The 21516-nt window shown below is 53.2% G+C and overlaps 1 protein-coding gene across 4 annotated transcripts in view; it reads right to left on the reverse strand.

The window, feature by feature from the left end:
• Positions 1–21516, reverse strand: part of TMPRSS2 (transmembrane serine protease 2) — a 53945-nt gene that overhangs the window by 21641 nt on the left and 10788 nt on the right. Inside the window, exons 2-5 of one of the 4 annotated variants that reach the window (XM_037042999.1) lie at positions 18321–18411; positions 7880–7950; positions 5438–5660; positions 379–465 (exon numbers count right to left, since the gene is read on the reverse strand). In XM_037042999.1, coding sequence (XP_036898894.1) covers positions 379–465; positions 5438–5660; positions 7880–7894 — 325 coding nt within the window. In that variant the 5' untranslated portion in view covers positions 7895–7950; positions 18321–18411. Of the gene's footprint in view, positions 1–378; positions 466–5437; positions 5661–7879; positions 7951–14557; positions 14637–16559; positions 16757–18320; positions 18412–21516 lie in introns of those variants that run through there. The other 3 variants (XM_037042998.1, XM_037043001.1, XM_037043000.1) reach the window with 3 other exon arrangements.

Consider the following 21516-nt stretch of genomic DNA (forward strand, 5'->3'; position numbering starts at 1 on the left):
GGACTAGGTGTGGCCCCAAGGCAGACCACAGCGGTCAGAGTGCCAGGTGGCACCAAGTGCCCCAAAGCACTGGGTAAACTTGAAATACTTCTGCCATGTGTCAACACTACACACATGGCTCAGGGTTAGGAAGAAGTAGGCAACCCGGACAAAGGTTTACCAGCTCCCAAGAGTGGTTACTCGTGTATTGCCGTGACTAAACAGAAGCAAAGAGAAGGCAGCTCATTTTGTGTGAGAGAAACTTCAGGAAGGGCTGTGGGAGGGACCCCCAGCCCAGAGAGCAGGGCCATGGAATGGTCAGCACACCGCGACAGCCTGAGCACCCATCCCCAGCCCTGGGTTGCACCCTCTCCAGCTTCAGGGCGGCTGCACACTTACTGAACTTCCAGAGCAAGACCGAGGCCACCACGGCTCCGGCGAGGACGGTCACCAGGGCAAAGGTGATGCACAGCGCCTTCTTAGTCTCTGAGAAAAAGACATGAGCTTACAATTTATCGCAAAGTTCTCTCTGTGTGTGTTTAATGTTATTTTTATTTTTCCACATTTTTTGTTGTTTAAGTACCATTGTCTCCATCTCCCCCCACCCCAGCCATCCCCACTTCCCACCCTTGATCCTACCCCCCTTGGGTTTTGTCCATGTGTCCTTTATAGATGTTCCGCAAAGATTTTTCTGAAGTCACACTCTCAAATTTTATCCACTGCTCCTATCATACAGCATATCAAGAAATAATAATTTCTTATGCACTTAAAATGTGACTTTCAAGGACATATCCTAGGAGATCTTAATTGTTCCATTAAAGTAAACTGCATGCTTTTTGGAGACTAAAAGCAGGAAGCCACGATATAAAGCAGCATGAAAAAAAAGTTAGGCTCTTTTAAAAAGCATGGTGGTGCCCTGGCTGGGTAGCACAATTGATTATAGTGTCATCTCCATGTGCCAACGTTGCAGGTTCAATCCCTGATCAGGGCACATCTAAGAATCAACTAATGAGTACATCAAAAAGTGAAACAACAAAATCAGTGTCTCTTTCTCTCAGATCAATCAATAAATTTTTTTAACAGTTTAAAGTATAGTCTTTAACAGAGGAAAGAAGGAAAAGGGTCAAGTAGGGAACACACATATAAAGGACCCAAGGACAAGGAAAATGGGAGGGGAGGATTGAATGTGGGGGGGGGCAGGGCAGAGGAGAGCAATGGGGGGTGGGAAATAGGGACAGCTGTAATTGAACAACAACTAAAAAAAATTAAAGAAAAAATAAAGTATGATGGTAAAATTGTTACTGATTAATGTAAAAAATTGCCTGAAAGAAGAAAAGTGCCTTGTTTTGGTAATTATAAGCACAAGTGAAATAATAATAATGATGTCTCCAAAACTTCCGCCCCGAGGTCAGTGGTACTCCAGGCGAAGAACCGCCCGCCCCAGGACTGTCAGTGAAGGCCACGGAAGACCCACACCCCCACACGGGCCTGCTCCAGCCACGAGCCACGTGTGGGTGCGTGCACTTCCCCTACTTGTGGCTTGAGGACTAGAGTTACGTAAATTCAGGTGCTCAGGGGTCCCTGTGGTCACTGGCTACCGTGCTTTCACCGTGGCAAACTGCTGGGCAGCGCCACCATCAGCACTTTGGTCTGAGAGCAGGAACGTTTTCAGCTAAGAAGGAAGACTCTGGAAAAGGTAACCAGTGTCCGCCAGTCAAAACTAACTGACATGCCGTCGTGGGTCAGAACGTAAGCCAAAAGTTGTATCAAGGTTCAGAGGGCAGCGCCACACGCCCTCATGCCCAGCCCTCATGCCCAGCCGTTCCCCCGTGGAGGATGCCCCGCCCCCGCCCCCGGGGCCCAGGTCCTCCTGGCAGCCTTCCTGGGAAGGAAGGTGGAGGGTAGAGGGGAGATGGGAGGAGGCATTTAAACAGACCCTCCGACTGCCTCAGCTGATACAGGAGGACTCCCCGCAGGAGAGGAAGTCAGCATGGGGAGGCCCGGTGCCCCAGGGAATGCACATCTGTGCTTCTGGAAGTCCCGCAGGGCTAGGCTCCAGAGCAGAGAGACCAGAGCTGCCGGGTGGTTGGGGCTCAAAACCCGACGCTATCACATTCTTCGAATTCCAGTCTGTTCTCAGACTGCAGCCGGCTTAGGGACACCTGGGGAGCCTGCGGGCCAGCTTCCTGGCTGTGGCCCACAACCGGAGATTCTGGTTCAGATGGGGTCAAGCCAGGCGTGAACCTGTAGCTCTGACAGGCTCGCAGGTGAGGTCAAGGCCACCTTGCCACATTATCAGAACTTGGCCTACAGTGACTCCATCTGAAGCAAGCAGAGTGGAGTCGAAGGGGCCGCCCTCTCTGGAGAAATCCCACATGGCCAATAGTACCCATTGGCCAAGGATGCCCATTTCCTTTGTTCGACTCCCATGTATGCCATTTTATTTAAGAAAAAAAACAACTTGCTGGGTGAGTTGAGGGATATTAAATTAAGTGGTCGCACCCTCTCGGGTGTGGGACAGGCAATCCAGCCAGCTCTCACAAGGAGCAGTGAGCAGCGGGCGCTCCGGGGTTTTCCTCGGTGGACTAGCATTTTATCCTCTGTGTCCACTCAGCCCAGACTTGACTCAGGGCTGGTTTGCAGCTGTGTCTGCTGTTGAGTTTCACGGTGACGTGCTGTTCATTTACCTTCGTCATTACCGGTTGAGCCTACCGTTGATTCAGCCCCCGTTTCTAGGGCTCACCAGAAACGGCAGCACAGGCTGGCTGAGCCTCGTTCTCCGAACCGGCACTGTGAGGCGTGTACACACTGACTCGGTGTGACTCCCCGTGACTGCGGAGGTGCACACGGACTCTCCACACTCGGTTTTTCAGGAAGCAACTACTCTAACAACAACGGTGTGTCATTGAACGAATGCTCCCAAGGTCAAACCCTCCACTCATAAAACACCCAGGGCCCGGCAGAAGGAAGGCCTGCTTGAGTGTGGTTGGCAGGGTAATAATGTGGGTGTAATGATTTACAGTTTTAATTTGAACATTTCACCTCAAATGCCACATGGTGTGCTTGAGTATGATAGCGTTATGTTACCCAATCACACACTTGTGACTTTGTAATAAAAGACTCTGTAATAAAAACAGGGTGTTACTTGTGCTGAACCCTGAATGTCTTATATGCTATAACCCAACAAAACGTTCTAAAAATAATACCAAGAGAAGTTTAGTAAGCTATTTTAGAGTTCGAAGGACCATTTTAGAATGCAAAAATCTTACGTGTGGGCTCATCGTCTTCTCTTTTAAAAGTAACTGACAAGAGATTTACATTCCCATCCAGCTGCCCCCGCTATGAAGTTTCCCTGCGCCCACCCCAGAAAAGTGAAAACACGCGTGGGCTCTCTTAGTCGGTCTGGGTTTCGGGCACTGGGGTGAATGCCGCCGGCGAGGGGTGCTGACCTCAGGAAGGAACCCCTGGCTTCCAAGCACTGCCCTCGCTCTTTGGGAGTCAGGCGCCGCTGCAAGGGCTCCCTCGGCCCCCCCCCCACCTGGCTTCCTTCCCACCACCCTGACCGATGAAACTCTCCGACGGGCATCTCAGCTGGACCCTTCTTGGTCTGGGGGCAGCCTGTGCACAGCGGGGTGTTTAGAAGCATCCCTGGCACCCACTCAGGGCAGGCAGGCAGCAGTCGCCCCCCTCCCCACCGCCCCAGTTCTAACAACCACAACTGTCTCCAGACAAGTATCTCTGGGGGTCAAAATCACCCCTGACTGAGAACTGCCGGTCTCAACCTACCCGACCACCAGAAAGACATCAGCGCGGAGACAGCACTTCCTTGAGCAGAGACAGAGGGGAAGAGACAGAGAAGCTCGCAGGCAAGAAGAGACCATTGAGGGGAGGAACCAGGGAGGGGGTAGCGAATGCCAGAATGAGCCCATGAAGGGGGAGGGGAGCAGAGACACAGGAGTGACGCCAGTGCTGAGCGGGGGAGGTCGGGGGGGGGCACGGGGCCCCCAGTAACAGTGGCACTATGCATTCCAACGACCCATGCTGTGGTGAGCCCACGGAGACTCGCCGTATTGCTCACGGGGAACAGCACAAGCTGTACACACCCGAGTGCACAGCTCCCCAGATGATAAAAACACAGCCAGTGCCAACGTTAGTCGGGACAGCCACCGTACTGGCTCCAGGAGGGGCCGGCTGTTCCGGTCCACTGCCGCCCCGGGCAGCTCTTCACAGAAGTGAAGAAGAAAAGGGGGCCCAGAGAGGAAGGAGACAAAGTCAAACGTGAAGCAGGGAGATGAATCCGAGGGCACAAGAGACACTCGATCAAGTGACAGGCAAAGGACACAGAGCCATAGGTTCCTGGGCCCTCGTCCCTGCAGCCCGTGCGGGCCCGTCCGTCTCCGGTTATTAAAGCCAGGACAGACTCCGGTCACAATGACCACATGAGTCCCTTCACTCCCGAAACACAAAACCCTCATCAGGCACCTCACCCACAGCGGGCTGTGTCTAGGGAACTGCACCATAAGGGGCGGTTAGATCGTGGATTCCTGCCTCCCAACCTCGCCATTTATGTATTTAAGATAAACCACACAGGCGAGGAACAGTGGGAGAGGCCCATCCTGAAAGACCATCGTGGGAGACAAAGCGGGACCTGGAGTTAAGGGAGTGCCAAGATCTCTGTAACCCAGAGACTCCCAAGAAAGGGCCCAGGGCAGGGGGGTGGGGCACCTGGCAGCAGACAGCCTGGACAGAAGCCGAGGGGGGGGCACGTTAAACAGACCAGGCCCAGCAGTGCAGGACCGTTGGCCATAGAGCTGGTGGGAACAGCGANTCAAACGTGAAGCAGGGAGATGAATCCGAGGGCACAAGAGACACTCGATCAAGTGACAGGCAAAGGACACAGAGCCATAGGTTCCTGGGCCCTCGTCCCTGCAGCCCGTGCGGGCCCGTCCGTCTCCGGTTATTAAAGCCAGGACAGACTCCGGTCACAATGACCACATGAGTCCCTTCACTCCCGAAACACAAAACCCTCATCAGGCACCTCACCCACAGCGGGCTGTGTCTAGGGAACTGCACCATAAGGGACGGTTAGATCGTGGATTCCTGCGTCCCAACCTCGCCATTTATTTATTTAAGATAAACCACACAGGCGAGGAACAGTGGGAGAGGCCCATCCTGAAAGACCATCGTGGGAGACAAAGCTGGGACCTGGAGTTAAGGGAGTGCCAAGATCTCTGTAACCCAGAGACTCCCGAGAAAGGGCCCAGGGCAGGGGGGGCGGGGCACCTGGCAGCAGACAGCCTGGACAGAAGCCGAGGGGGGGGGCACGTTAAACAGACCAGGCCCAGCAGTGCAGGACCGTTGGCCATAGAGCTGGTGGGAACAGCGAGCCCACCAGAGAAGATGAGGGACCCCAAACTTGGGTTCCGGTACAGGAAATACACACAAAAAAGGGTCCTACTTGAGGTGCACAGTGTCCCTGAGGAAGATTTGGGCTGCGTGTGGACGGCGGGTGTCGAAGTGTTCGTCAGCACCCTCACGGTGTAGTGGGGCACCGTGGGTGGGTAGTAGTGAGCCGGATACACCGAGAAGGCGTTGGGGGCCCTGGCGGGCTGCGGCGGGTACCGGCTCTCGGGCTGGTAGCCATGGTTTTCGTAGTAAGGTCCGACACCAGGTGGTAATCCCTAAATAATTGAAAAGAAGATGAAGAATTTGAAACCCTAATGACCCTAAAGGTTAAATACAGGGGCTGGCACAAATAATGTCCCTTTTTTATTATAAAACCTTTTCTTTACAATATCACACTCAAGCACACCATGTGACATTTTAGGTGACATGTTCAAATTGAAATGATCAACTATTGCCCCCACATCACTACCCTACCAACCACACTCGAATAGGCCGTACCCCTGCCAGACCCTGGATGCCCCACTGGGCTCGGATGCCACCCTGGAAGCGGTCCGCAGACTCTTTTAGGATGTCTAGAATGATGCTGAACGCTAAACTTACCTTGACTAAAAGCTAACCAGAAGTTTTAGTTCATTGTCAATAGGTTTTATATTTCTTTGTTTACTATTCATCTTTTGTTGAGGTATAACTGACATATAATATATTAGTTTCTGGTGTGCAGCATAATAATTCAACGTCTGTACAAATTACGAAGTGATCGCCGCCATAACTCTAGTTAACTTTCGTCACCACACACAGTCACAACTGTTTCTCTTATGATGAGACCTTCTGCAGGTCTATTTCCTTAGCAGCTTTCAAACACACGATGCAGTCGTTAACTCCAGTCACTGAGCTGTACACCAGCTGCCCCAGGTCGTCGTATAATGGGCAGTCTGTACCTTTTGCACCCTCTGCATCCACTTCATACACTCAGGGTTTAAGAAAAAGAGTAGAAGTCTGGGAATGAGTCAGCACCTGGAGAATGGGGTGCGAGCTATAAACTAGCGATGCCAGCATGATAAATACACCCATTTTGCAGAGAGACGCATGAGTGACAGAGGCTAAGAAATTTACCTATGCATGTTAGTTGCAAATTCCTTTTCTAGCTCCTCTTGTCCTATAAAAATGAATCCTACTTCCTTACCATCTCTTAATGGGCATGCGCCTGGTTTACAACGGGGGGCTGCTGAGTGGTTCTGCCTGAAACAATCTCCTTGCTCAGCACATGCATTTTTTTTGGAGAGTGTGTGGACCTCTGCAGCTCTCTCCCTGCTGCGGGTGGAATTTCTGGGTCCCAAAGTTTAGACCCCCCAAGCCTTCGATCTTCCCCGGGTCAGCAACCCTCCGTCACCCACTTGCCCCTCTACCGGCATGGGAGGTCCCCACACAGACCTTCTTCCCACTCATTAATTTCTCCACTTATTTCTTATTGATTGCGATCTCAGAGAGGACCGTTACTCTGAACAGAGGCAACACGAGGCTGAGAATTTTAAACGGAGCCTCCAGGGGAGTGCGATTATAAAGAACCGAACCACGTGCAGGCTCCCAGCTTAATAACTCACCAACGCCCTCCTTCAAAAGTCCGAATGCTACATGTCTAAACCAGAGCGGCAGACAGGAAGAGAAAACGAGATGCAATCTCTCATCTAACTGGGGCGCCAGAAGCAAAAACAGGCAGTGTGTGTGTTCCGCCTCTATCGGCAGCATCTGAGAACACGCCGTCCACCCAGGAAAGGCTGCGGCAAGCACAGTTTTTCGTCCTGGTGGATTCCCGAGCAGTGGATTTGAAATTTCAGATGGGCCCAGGGAATATATGTAGCAGTAACAAGTAAAGGGGTGGGGTTGGGGGGCAGGTTTATTTTGCAGCTATGGGATCTAGAAAACTGTTGTCACCCACATCTCTTTACTAAGTGCACTTATTCCCAGGTATATGAGAGGTGAAATGAGTGGGTGAGATATGACGGTGGACAAGGAATGTGTACTTGTCTCCAGTGCGGGCTGGGGTCTAGGGCGAGAGAGCCAGCCCGACACCCCAGTCAGTCACCCCCTGCCCCGGCGTATTGGGGAGCTAGGCTACACAACAGTCTGCTGGCCCCTGCCCCCTATGCACTTCCTGTCCCTGCACTTGCCTCCTCTTAGCACCGTCCTGCCCCCATCTGTTCCCACACTGACGCTGTCCTCCGCCCCATCCCCACCAGCAGAGGGGAAAGACAACAGGCCAAGGCAAGGCCCCACATCTTCCCACACCCACCCAGGGCTTTGAGACTCCCATCCCTGCAGCTGCAGTGTGGCCACACCCAGGCTCCTGTGCACCTGTACCGTACAGACCTGGCCCAACATCCCACATCACACGCGGGTCCAACAAACAGCTCTGAGCAGGCCAAGCAACACCCGCCCCGAGAAATAACAGAAGAGAACAAAGAGAAGTCCAGGAAGTTAGTAGTTAATCACTTACTGAGTTTAAAGCCATCCCGACTGTATCAGCAGCATCAGGTAAAGGTAGGTATTTGGAGCGTTCAAGATGACCTAGGAGAAAGAACAGTGAGACTGTAATTTCCACACCAGTTTCCTTCTAGAAAGAACTAGAAGGCTCCCTAGGTGAAAGTTGCCTCTCTCTGGAGCAAACAGCCTAGTCCTCCCAACAGCTAGTCTCTGCAGGCGTCCGGGAGCTTGGCCACGCCCTCCCATAGGTGACCTCTGCCTAAAGGAGAAGCTGGAGACTAGATGCACACAGTAGGCAACTCAAAGCCTCAGGTTCCACAGAGGCTACCCGGAGGCAAACACCTGGAGCCAGCTCCTGGCAGGGCCACTTCCTGGAGGCACCCCCGGGGCAATGGCAGAACCTCTCTGAGTCTAGGACAGCACGGACATAGTCGCAGGCACCGTCGTGTTCCGTTGAGGATTCAGCGAGAGCGTGCAGGCAGTGCTGGGCGCCGATCAACAGCAGGTGCCATCGGACACACAGACAGCACCCGTGGGCACGAGGCGAGGAAGGGGCCGAGCACCCTGAGCAGGTGGTCTAGGACTTAGGACGAGGCAGAGGCCACACCCGACTCTTTAAAGAAGCCATACGGAATCTTCCGCTTCTTAAAAAACATATACTTAAAAAATAAAATAAGCCCTGGCTGGTGTAGCTCAGTGGATTGAGCACAGGCCTGTGAACCAGAGGATCACAGTTCAATTCCTAGTCAGGGCACATGCCTGGGTTGCAGGCCAGTTCCCCGCAGGGGCCAGTTCCCAGCAGGGGATGCGTGAGAAGCAACCATACATTGATATTTCTCTCCTTCCCTTCCTTTCTAAAGATAAGTAAACAAAATTTTTAAAAAATAAATAAAATAAAACACATCCACACCCACCCAACTCCTCCATTTACTGGCCTAAATCCAGAAACGAAAGAAAGACGGTTTCGAAGGCGGAGAAAGCCCTGGACCGTTTGTTTCCCCGACGTCTCTGAATAGTTCACAGCGACATCTAGAAGGACCCTCAGCACGTGAAGCTCTACAGGAAAGCCCCACCTGACGTCCCGCTCCCTCCTGGGAGCCAACAGGGCCCCTTCCCTGCTTTCTGGCCACGACCACAGAATGCTTCCAGGAAGGGCCTTGGCAACCAACCACCCGTCTGCAAGACCGTGTTCCAACGAGAGAGCTCTGGACTTCGAAGCTGGCCAGACCAGGTCCGACTACTTTCCGTCTGTGAAGTGCCTGGCACACAGGAGGTGCTCCAACAGCAGCCGGCAGCACGGCATGTGGTTAAGCCCATGACCTCTGGGACCAGCCTCTAGATCCAGACCCCAGCTCAGTCCCTCACTAGCTGTGACCAGGGGCAAGTCAGTGAACTACAGAAGGTGGGGCGTTGGTGGGTGCCGGGAGACAAATGGATGCTGGTGAAGCTTTAGTGACTGACACACAATAAAATATGTTTTATTTAGTTATTAAGATTGCATTTGTTGAGCCCTGGCTGGTGTAGCTCAGTGGATTGAGTGAGGGTCTGCGAACAAGACGATCGCAGTTCGATTCCCAGTCAGGGCATATGCCTGGGTTGCAGGCCAGTTCCCAGCAGGGGCCAGTTCCCAGCAGGGGAGGCACAAGAAGCAACCATACATTGATGTTTCTCTTCCTCTCTCCTTCCCTTCCCCTCTAAAGATAAATAAATAAAAAATAAATAAATAAAATAAAATAAAAGATTGCATTTATTTATTTACTTACTTACTTAAGACAGGGCAAGGAAGAAAGAGAGGGAGAGAAACACCAGCGTGTGATTGCCTCTGGAGTGGCCGGAAACCCAGGCACCTGCCCTGACTGGGGATGGAACGGGCAACCCTTTGGTTCAGAGGTGGGCACTCAATCCATTGAGCCACGCCCGCCAGGGCCGTTTCTCTTTTAAACAAAAGTGATTGAAAGACTGATGGCTGATGCAGCCCGCTAGGGCGGGGGAGGGAGCAGGGCCAATCGTGGCATTTGCCGATTTGCAGCCGGTCAGCGCTCCAGAGCATGGCGTCAGCCAGCTCTGAGAATCCAGCCAAGCCCAGGGCAAGAGAGCCGGCATGCCCATCGCCTTGCTGTCTCTTTAGCAAAGTTATTATCTGATTCATTAACCTAAAAATAACAGGAAAAATACCAGGATGGTTTTTTCATTTTGGGAAACCTCCCTGAACACCCCCCCCCAAATGCACCAAATCATTTATTTACCCTTCATGTAGATAAAATATAAGAACGAGGGCATATCGATGGCACTGAGGTTTTTGAAGATTTTTTTAAAAGTCAGTAGCTTTCTGGGTAAGAGGAAAGAGAACTGATCAGCATGCAAGAGGGAGGGGTCACCATTTAGAATACAAATCTGACATTTAAGCCTTTAAATGGTGTGATTATCACACAGGAACACACCTGTCCTGCCTCTGCCTTTTGAGGAGAGAGCCTTCTAAGACTCGACACCCACACAGAAGCTCCACTCCCCTCTGGTCTAAGCAGGAATAAACTCGTTACCTTCCTAAGAGTACTTTCAAAAGAGCCCTGGCCAGGCAAACTTTCTCGCCCCTCTGGTTCGTCTGCTCTCGGGTGGCAGCCACGGCCTGTGCCTCTGAGCTATCTCACCCGCCATAGGTTTGGATGAAGTTTCAGGAAACGAAAATTCGATCCCACTGGAGGCTTTCCCAGGCGAGGAGCCCTCTGAAAGGAATCGGTGCTCCAAATGCAGGCTCCCTATTCATTCAAGATCCCTAACAGTGAGACGAGGAAGCCGAGAGGAGAGGAAGGCACACGGGGAGCCACGGCTACGAACTGTCCAGTAAAATCCCGGGGACCCAGACGGATGGCAGGGTGTTCTCTCTCACCCAGCCATCCCACAGCCCACGTAACTTAGAACCGAAAACACCGAGTGTGCCCAGTACAGCTCCCCGGACTTTGGAATAGAAGGCCAGGCTTGAGACTCCCGCTGCCTGTAATGCTCTCTGGCCAAGCAGCAGGGATAGGGGAGGTTCTCACAACGGGACTGGGTCTGAAAGAAGACCCGGCGAGCGCCTTGGGTCTGGCTCCTGTCTTCTACGGCATGTCCATGCCCACACAAGACAGAAAATCTCTAACTGGTTCCTGAAAGGAGCCAGGCCACTTAGACTCGGGGGAGAGAGAAAAAGAGAGGGAGGGAGGGGGGGAGAGAGAGAACACGGTGTCACGAATGTTCTTTGCTGTCATTTAAAGGACACAGGTGATCGATCGCTCTTCCTTCCAAATGCCAGCCACAATAAAGCACTTTTCCTTTAAGTGACAAAAAAGGCAAATGTGCCTGGAAGGTGGCAACCCCACCTTGTTACCAACCAGCTCCACCACCCCGCACGTGAGTCACACCACAGAACAGGTCTTGTTTCGGTCCAGTGTGGGCCTTCCCTCCCGGGAGCCGAGTCACACACCTGAGTCACCTGCGGCCGTGCGGTGGACTCCTACTAGCTGCACCCCATGACCTGACAGGTCTATTTCCAGACAAGAGCGGTCTCTTCTCAGGGCATCTTCTCTCTGGACACCCCAGCGCACATCTGCTAGAGCCTCTTCTGGGAACCCCCAAACTAACACGAACGAGCCCAGGCTCCCGGATGCTGGTTCCCACACAGGGGCTCAGGGGTGCTCCCTGTGACCGAGGCCGTGCCGACTTCACCACTCACCCCCATGCGTGCATCTGCTCCAGCGCGCAGCCTCACTGGGCGCCTTCAAGGATGGCAGGTGTGACAGGCCGACAAGCCCCCCTTCCTGTGCCCCAGATTCTATGTCCCTTCTTCATACTCCAAAGCAAGCAACCACAGCAGGTCCTCCCTACCCAATGGACAAATGGCCCATGAGAGTCCCTCATGTCTCGAATGCGGAACCAAATCACATTCCACAAAACGATGCTCTCGGGCCTGTGGGGACGTCACGCACGGTTCAAGTTAACAGGCACTGGTGCGTTTAAGTGATAGTTCTACACAAACACATGTAAAGGAGGTCGACAAATGGCATATACACAGTGACAAGAGACACAGACAGACGCCACCTCAGGAGAGGTACTTCCCGCAACATCCAAAGTTCTTTTTTGATGAATGCCTCATTGTCCCCACACACGTTTGTTTCAGGGCAGGCACCGGGTGCGATCCCTTTTTCTTTTTATTTGTTTTAAATCCAGCTAGCATCATACAAAGAAACAATTCCAGTGGGTGTCTGAGCTCCAAAGGCCAGATGAGTCGGATGCAACGTAACAGCGAGAGAGCTGGGAAGCCTCGGCACCCAGACAAAGGCCTCAGGCCCAGGCACCCCAAACCGAGTGTGCCCCTGACAGGGCAGAGCCCCGGGTCTCTCCAAGGAGGCGGGGTGTGCAAAGGCCACTGGCTAAAGAACTTGCCCCAGATGGTCTTGGAAATGAGGATACCAATGAACAGGGTTAGCAGAAGGACAAGCCTGACACGGGAGGGGCGCTGGGCCCTGACACTGTGTCAGCAGCTGGGATCCACCTTCCCAAACCGAAGGGTCCCCACCCTGGGGGAGGGGGCTCCACTGACTCCGTGGAAACCCGAAGGACGAAACCAGGGTCACAATGGGCAAAAGTATCAGGAAGGCGGGTTTAACTCAGCCCAGGGAAACCACGTTTCAACCACAAGGAAGTTCAAAATGTCACTGGGTTGCCTTGGAAAGGACAGAGTCATCAGTCCTAAGCACGTTTGATTTAATACTGGAAGATCATTTCCCAAGAATATTCTAGAACAGAACTGGGCTTCAGCTGGGAGGCCAGACGTGATGACCTTTCCTTCTGTGTGGTTAGAAACTTGAAGAGTGAAGCCTGCCGTCCCTAGAAAACCCAGACCGAGGGCTGAAATGAGGTCAGGGGCGGTGCCCGGACAGGAAGGCCCCTTGGACAGCAGTGACCTGAAAGGGAACCTGACACCGGGTCTCGAGCCACAAACGAACCAGCGACAGTAAAGACCGGGCTTTGTGTCATCTCCCAGTCCAGCTCTCACTTGGAAATATGTTTCTAGCGAGCGCCCGCTGAACCACCAGCGCCGCGCCCTGTCCTCCCGGCCTCCCCGAGCGCCCTCTTTCTTCCGCCTGTTCTGTCCTCGTGTGAACTTCAGCAGGCGCACCTGCAGACACCTGGTGCGGCCAAACATTTTGTCTTTCTTGCCCTATTTCTGCACCCACACCCCCTCTTACAATCCAGCCAACACCGCCCCCGCCACATTGATGTCTGAGGCCTTACCTCCATCCGGACACCCAAATCAAATGCATGCCATTTTCCCCTGGAACAAGTCCTTTCTTCCCCCTCCTCCCTGGCTGAACTCTAGTAACTGCAAAAGCATGGCTTTGGGTCACCTCCCCTCTTCAAGCTCCCCCTTCTGAAAGTGGGTGTCTGTCTTCCTCCCGAGGTGCTTCTGCTGCTGCCCATGACACTCCCCCGCGTCCCAGCTCCTCTTGTCCTGACCACCATCTGGTGGCTGGGACAAGCCGGGTCCCAGGCCAGCTGGGCTCTTCTCCCTCCCAACCTCAGACTCCTGCTCCAAACGGTCCCCAGGCCGCCCAGCCCTCTGCTAGTCTCAGGGGCTTCCCCTGTAGTGGGGATCACAGGGGCACCGTGTGTCCCCTCGCCTTATACCAGCGCCCACTGCCCTGAGGACTTGTCAGCTAGAGCTCCCCAGCCCCAGCTCAGGAAGGAAGAGCTCAGCAAGCCCAGCCCAGTACATATCTCATCTCTTAAGCCCATGCCCAGCAGCCACCTAATTGGTCCTGGGCCACACTCAACCTCAGGGGTCCCTAGCAGGCCCCTGAGAAGTAGGGAAGGGCCATGGAGAGCACCAATGGCTCAGCAATTGTGGGAAGTGGGGCCACCCCGGGGGAACCCAGCGCAGCGGAAGAGCACAGCGGTGGGCAATGCCCCTCCAGACCCTCCATGACACCCCTCCCCAGCTGGGACAGCTTCCGGTCCTTAAGTAACCAAAGCCAACCAGTCGATACATTGTCTTCCCTTTCTGCCTCCACGCCCAAGGCTGAGAGTGGAGGGGGAGTTTCTGGAAGATTTAGAGAAATAGAGCCCTGCTCCCAGAGTCTGCAGCAGCAGCTGGAACCAGGGCAATGACCCCGCATTGTTACAAAGCCCTCCCCGCCGCCCCCTGCCAGGACTCCTGCCGCAGGTTTAGGAGGAAAAGAGCGGAGTCGCCAGCCATGCGCTGGTTTGTGCTTCCTGGTATGCCGCCCGTCACCCCCGGGTTGGACCCAGTGGGACAGTCAGCACACTTATAAAATGGCGATTATTCCTGGCATGGTGTCCTGCAGGCATCGAGGCTTCTCTCTCTGGAAGACATGTCACCAGCATCTTGTCCCTGAATGCCTCGTCCCCCAGGGTGGTCAGGCCCACTGAGGAGTCCCAGGCACACTGGCAGGTGAACCTGGAAGGGGGCAGCATGCGGCCCAGGGGCGCTGGTCTCAGGTTAGGGGGACAGGAGCCTGGCCCACAAGCAAGCCCCTTTCCACCGAAGATCCCCAGGCCTTGTCCTCAGCATCGCTGCCTCCTTCCTTCTCTCCGCTGGCTGTCGTGCACTCAACCCCCCTTAAGGGAGGCAAGAGCCAGATGGCCGGCCCTCATCCCCAGGTCCCCTAGAGGAACTGGGGCACTTTCAGCTCACCTCTCTGCCAGCTTCCTTCCCGCGGCGTTAAACAGGTGAGGAATGCCACCTGTCTGAAAGGAAGTGCCCCATCACATTTGCTGTTATCCTAATATCGGTGTGGCCCAGTTTGCTCCTACGACTGGTGCCCACCCAGGCAGGGTAGGGCAGCCAGGGGATGGGGTGCCAAGCTCCAAGGCACTCCAGGAGCAATGCAGCCATCCTTAGAAGGTTGACCTTGGGGGCACCCATACAAAGGAAGTTGCCGGGGAACAAAACAAAGGTCCACACCAAGGGCCAAGGACCGCGTGGCTCACCTGCTGCTATTTTTGAAAAACAGAAAGAGCGGTTTCAATGACCAATCTGTAGCCCCCCCCCCCCCCCCCCCGCACTGAATGTTTGCTTGCTCAGTGGGGCCCTTGCCTCCGTTGCTAACCTCATCTGCCCAGTAGGGTTTGCTGGGGTACGGGGTGGAGGCAGACCTCACCTCTGGAAAAGCTGGGGGAGCAGGGCCCAACCTCTGGTGAATTCCTGGGGGGCTCCCCATCACCTGGCCTACCAGAACCCCTGCCTCCCCACCTCAGCAGCAGGGATGGCCCAGGAACCTGGGCTTCTCCAGTGCCTGCACACTCAGGTCCCCCGTCCTTGGAAACTCTGAGCCACATTCCCCCTAACAGTCCTTAGTCTGGGGGGAGGTTGCCTCTATTCTCACTTCCTGGTGAATGTTCCCACCTCCCAGGCAAAGTCAACAACCCTCCCCTCACTTCAGGTTTTCTAAACATCTTGGAACTCCTCTTTGCTGTCTCTGTAATTTTCCATTCTTTGAGTGGCTCTCCGCAGCTGTGAGCGCCAGGAACACACGGTTCAGCTCACCTGTGGGTGCCCCTGACCTTAGCCCCAAGAATACCAAGCATGTTTGAATCAAGGGGTGCTGGGGCCTCGAGGCAGAGCCCTTGGGGAGCCAAGTCTAGCAGGCCGACCTCGGGCACCCCAACCCCCACCAGGTCTGTGGCCTGTGCACCGGAAACCAGATTCCAGACCAGGGCGTTGTGCCCTCAGGCAGGGTGGCCCCCTGGGCATGGGGGCCCCCCGCAAACAGGGCCCCTCTGAGCGGTCTCCCAAACTTTTAGGCCGTAAAGCAATTCTCCGGCGGGAATCGTGGAGCCGCGATCACGGTGCCCACTGCCTGGCTGGTACGCTGGGCTGCCCGGCCACAGTCCCGAGTGCCACATGCGGTGGACCGAAGGTTCCCCGTGCCCGCACTTCCCTGCAGGGAGCGCCTGAAGTCCAGGGCTGCTCCGCCCGACTGGTTCCTGCGGGCGCCCGGTGCCCAGGTACACGGCTGTGATCGCCGCTGCCCGGGCGCGGCCGGGGCTCAGGCTAAGGGCAGTCCCTCCCCGGGGCCGCCGAGTCGTTGGTGCCTCGCGCGGGAACCCTTCGGGAGCCTTTCCCCACCGTCCCCGCCGCGCCGGCCGTATCGCTCCGGGCATCTCTGCGGGTTTCCAGTTTCTCCCCACCTCGGGAGGGGACCAAGAAGCAGGAGTTCAGGTAACACTCCAGGGCTGCAGAGATTTTCCCGAAACAAAGAAAGGGATCGACAATCCCCTCCTCTTCCTCGTTCCCGAAGGAGAAATGTGCACCGCTGGTCCCCATCTCGGGGCCACAGAGAGCAAGTGGCGCAGGAGCCGGTTCAGACCGAAAGGATTCGCCCAAGGGACCCCCAAGGCACCCTCTTCTTGGACCAGTTGGCCAGGGACTCACAGGACACCCTGGCCCGGACGCATGATGCCAGGGGCCTCCGAACGGCGCGCCAAGGGGTCCCAAGCACGCGGCATCCTCCCAGCCCCCACGGAGGGCGCTTTGCCCTGCTCAGCTCCTCGTGTCCCGCACCTGCCGCGCTCGCGCTGCGCACACCTGGCCTCTCCTCCCACAGCCCCGCCGAGTGCGGGGGTCGCCCTGGGCGCCCAGGTCCTCCTCTTGCCCCCGGGAGCCCTCACCCGGCGCCCGGTATGGAGACGCTTACCTGCAACTCCCCGGACGCGGCACTCCCGCCCCTCGTCCTTCCTCCTCTTCCGCCTCCTACAGAGCTCGGGTCCTCCACGGCCCCGCGAGGTAGTCTCCGACCCTCCCCGGCTCTCGCTTTAATCCCAGGAGGCGGTGTCCGAGAGCCCAGGGCGACACCCCCCATGCAGGTACCGGTCACCTCTGGCGGAGGGAGGGGCGGGCCGGAGCCGCGGCTCCCCTGGGCCGGTCCGGGCGGGGCGAGGGCGGCGGCTGCGGGAGGAGGCGTTCCCCCAGGGAGAGCCCGGGCCCGGCTCCGGGCCCTGGCCTGCGGCGGGACCTAGAGGGAGCTCGGGGACGCTCCCCGGGCCTCGTTTCCCGCCCGCAGTTTAGGGCCGGAGAGGAGCGCGTTTCCCTCCCCAAGTCAGTCGGACCTCGTCCCTCGTGGGCGCTTCCAGCCCGAGGACTCCATTTGGGTTGAGGAGAGGGGTTCCAGCGAGCGCTGGCTCTACCCCTTGTAAAACCAGGAGCTGCTTGCTGCTTCTCGAGCTCCCGTAGACGGCAGGCCCGAGCCAGGTCCCCGAGCCCCTCTTGGCCTCTGCGCCAGCGGCAGGACCCAGGAGTCCGCCGCTGGGGACCCCTGGGGACGGCTGACCCGGGCGCTAGCGCCGGACCCTCTGTGGTCCCCTTGAGTCTCCTTTCTCTGCCCTCAGGTCTTAAGTCCCTTCCCCCCACCTTGGAACGTCCCCAGAAGTGGCTCTACGTCTTCCCGCCCACCAAAGGCAAGGGGACAGCGGGCGAGGAAAGGGAACGAGACAGATAAACCTTAGTCCAGAAGGCATGGCTGCCCACCACCCAGCAGCTCCCATTAAAAGACTCCTTCCAATACTGTTTGCAATACCCCAGATAATGCGATTCCTTCAGAGTAAGGTGGAAACACAAAAAACCCGACTTCGTTCCAAGTCACGTGCTGCCTTGGCTCAGCCTCCTTCCCGGCCTGGCCTCCCTGGGAGCTGGACTTCCCTAATAAGATCTTCCACCCGGCCCTTGGCCCTCCTCCTGAGATCCACAATAGGGCATTATCCTGCAATGGACAACCCAGTCCTACCCACCTCTCATACTTCACTGGTGTCCAGCTTGTCCCAAGTAGAAGACCCTCTGAGATCAAACAGGTCATGCCTTCTTGTGGTGGCGGTTCTCTTGACTGTTTCGACTAGTGGGTTGGAGCCCCCTAAGAATGAAGGACACCATTGTTCCCCCAAGCCCCCGTGTCTGCTACACACCAGGGAGCCTGAGTGTCTCTACATCCAGTCCTCCCCCAGGGGGTTGTTTTCTTAATGTTCGTGTCCCCTTCTTTTGGCAACACTCTGTAGTTTTTGCTGGGGCACACATAGCCCCCTAGGAGCAGACCACTAGACTGGGAGCCACCTCCCCGCAGTGGTTCTGGACTGGCAGTGCCCGGGGCACGCGACAGAGGCAAACTCATGTCATCTCTAGTGGAACCCTGCCTGCCATGGCTGATTTCACGTGCCAACTCAGCCGTGCCGAAGGACAGCCAGACTGCTGGTAAACTGTTCTTTCTGGGTGTGTCTGAGGGCTGTACGAGGAAGGGGGTTAACATTTGAGTCAGTAGGCTGAGTGAGGAAGATCTGTCCTCCCCAGTGGCATGGGTGTCACCCAATCCTTTGAGGGGCTACATAGAACAAAGAGGCAGAGGAAGGGGGAATTTGTCCTCACTGCCCTCAGCCATCGGCACCCCTGGGTCTCCGGTCTCTGGGCTCACACTGAATGACACCAGCAGCTTTCCTCGTTCCCCAGCTTGCAGGTCACAGGTCATGGGCCTGCTGGGTCTTCACAGTCATATGCATCCACCCCTGTAACACACACACCCCCACCAGTTCCTCTTCCTTTGGAGAACCCTAATACCCCCCTCCGCCCAGGAGAAACCCCCATACCAGCCACAATCACAGTGAGATTAATGAAAAGCAATTACAATAAGGCATAAAAGTAGGCAAAAACAGCAAGCAGTATAATCATAGATATTGCCATTATTAGACACATTATTAGGTGAGAAAGTAAGCATGTTTATTATTTAAATAAAGTAAAAGAGAGAATCTAAAAAATGAATATAAAGAAAAGATTGCGTAAGATTACCTGGCATAAGTGGGGCGAGAATACTGAAGAGAACTTTTAGAAATAAAAAATGCAAATTTTCAATAGATGAAGAAAAATCAATGACATGAAATATAAACCTCAAGTTATTCATATACAGGGACTAAGTTATAGAAGCTAAGTGGTATGAAGAATAGAGTATGATTACCTAAAATATGTCTAATTAGATCTTCAAATGTGAAAATAAAGAGAACAAGGTAGAAACACTATTTGAAGTAACAATGATTGAGAATTTTCTAAAACTGATGAAAGTCATGAAGTTTTAGATTATCGAAGCAACACAAATCCCAGGAAGAAAAAAAGGGGAATCCACAGTTAAACATAATAGAGTGAAATTGCAGAACCTCCAAAATAAAGACAAGATCTAAAGAACTCCTGAAACAAAATATCCCCCCAAATGAGGCAGAATATGGTAGAATAAAATATTTAAAGTGTTGGGGGAAAGTGATTGTCAAGCTAGAATTGTGTATCCTGTGCCAAAGTATCCTTCAGGAAGGAGGGAAGAGACATTTCCAGACAAACCAAGACAGTGTGGGCCACAATAGAGAAACCTGGAAGGCCTGCAGTTCAGTAAAACACGAAATCACCCCAGATGGAAATGCCAGAGGGAACGGTGACCAAGAAAATGGTAAAAGTCTAACCCGATACGGACGGCTAAACTGACACCGTTGAAAATGTTTCATTTGTCAGGTAAGGAAACGACGACAGCAACGAAAAGTAGAAGTAAAATACTGGGAAATAACAGCATGACAACCTAGGATCACCCCCGGTGGAATGAACAAAATTAAAGCACGTCCATGGTTGTGTTATTCCGGAGAAGGAACATACCGATTACCTTTAGACTTTGTTGGGTGTATTTGTTAAAAGGATAATTACCAAAGAAGGAAACTAGAGTGCATATTGATTGGGTCTAAACCCAACGCAGAAGCAAGGGCGTAAGGGGGAAAGTCAACGATGCCAAGTGCAGTAAAGCAAGGAAGATGGATGAGGCGGGGGGGGGAGTGAGACTGGACCCAGGAAAACAAGGAATGGAGAACTACATGCCAACACGTCAGTCGTCACAACACAGCAAGTGCTCCCAAGGGTCCGGTTTATATGAACCGAATTCTTAAAAACAGAAACTATCAGAGCATCTACTTTTTAAGACAGCTGTAAGTTATTTATGAGGCACATGTAGCCTGGGCACGTGCAAAGGAAAGCTGGTTTGGCTGTCCTGATAGTAGACAAAATAGACTTTAGAATAAAAAGTTGCACTGAGAATAAGGAGAGTCACTTTATACTGTTAAGATAAACAAACCACCTGGGCAATGTCAGTCATGAGCTTGTGTACACCTAACAACGTAGCCTCCAAAATATTTGAAGAGAAAATGTCTAGAACCACAAGATCTTCGTCAATTCACCATCCTCCCTCATGGGCGTGAGAGGTCAAGTCAACCAACCAACCACCAAAACAAACAAAACAGTAAAAATGTAGACGATTTGAAGGACACGATGAGTAAGTTCATCAATGGGCATATTTAGACACCTGCGTGCAGTAGTCAGCCAGGTGGTTTTCCAGGTTCTGTTTCTTAGAAACACTTGAGAACCACACTATTCCAGCATTTCAAAAATTCTTCAAAGGAGTAGAAACAGAAAATACCGTTCAACTCAGCAATGCCTAAACCAGAGAGGACAGTTCAAGGAAAATTACAAGCCAACCTAATTCATTAATATAAATGTAAAATCCCAAATATTAGGAAAATGCATCTAATGATGCATTAAAATCATAAAAAGAGTATGACCAAGTTGGGTTTGTCTTAGGAATGTGATATTGCTTTAACATTGGAAAAGCAGTTTTCAGTGTAGCCCAACACAGTAACACATTCAAACAGAGAAATTATAAAGTTACCTTAACGTATTTAGGATGAACATTTAATAAAGTTCAACACACATCCAGAAGGACTTTGCCAAAGTGAAGGAAAAGAAAACTTTTTTACCTGATGAAACACATCTATATAAGTCCCATGAAATACCCTTAATGATCAAATGAAAAAGATTATGCCCTGGCTGGAGTGGCTCAGTGGATTGAGCGCTGGCCCGCCACCCAGAGGGTCGCGGGTTTGATTCCGAGTCAGGGGACATGCCTGGGTTGTGGGTCAGGTCCCCAGTAGGGGGCACTTGAGAGGCAACCCCATATTGATGTTTCCCTCTCTTTCTCCCTCCCTTCCCCCTCTAAAAATAAATACAATCTTTAAAAAAAAAGAAAAGAAAAAGATTACTTCTAGAAACACTCAGCTCAGCGTCATCCTGAAGGTTTAAGCCTAGGTAGTCAACAAGGAAAAGGAAATTAAACTAGTGAGAATTACAAAAGAGGAGACAATTCTATCATTATTTGAAGATATGATTGTATACCTACAAAAACCTCAAAGAATCAAGAGAAAATCATGAGCATTAAGAAAGTTTAGCTGCCTATGTTAGATAAGTACAAGGAGACACCCCAAAGTAACTTGCAGTCTTCCATACCACCAGCTAAGTGCTGGACACGCAAATATTAACGGTACCACTCACTGGGAAAACGGTCGTGTGAGCTGGTAGGAGAACGCCACTCCTGAAGAGGCACGTCCCGGTGTCTGCATCTTAATTTCAAATGGTTCCTCAAGAAAAAGCCACTTATGGAAACATGCTGATAACTGTTGGGTCTGGGAGGAGGGTGGACACGTTTTCCTTGTACTAATCTCCTTATCGTCTGCCTCTTTAAGTGGGTCATAAAAAAGCTGAGAAAGACTGCAACGGTATACCACTTAAATGGCAACAGAAAATTTGTTAGC

Source organism: Sturnira hondurensis, unplaced genomic scaffold (assembly GCF_014824575.4).
Source record: "Sturnira hondurensis isolate 20B ecotype Veracruz unplaced genomic scaffold, ASM1482457v3 Scaffold0003874, whole genome shotgun sequence".
NCBI classification, from domain to species: Eukaryota; Metazoa; Chordata; class Mammalia; order Chiroptera; family Phyllostomidae; genus Sturnira; species Sturnira hondurensis.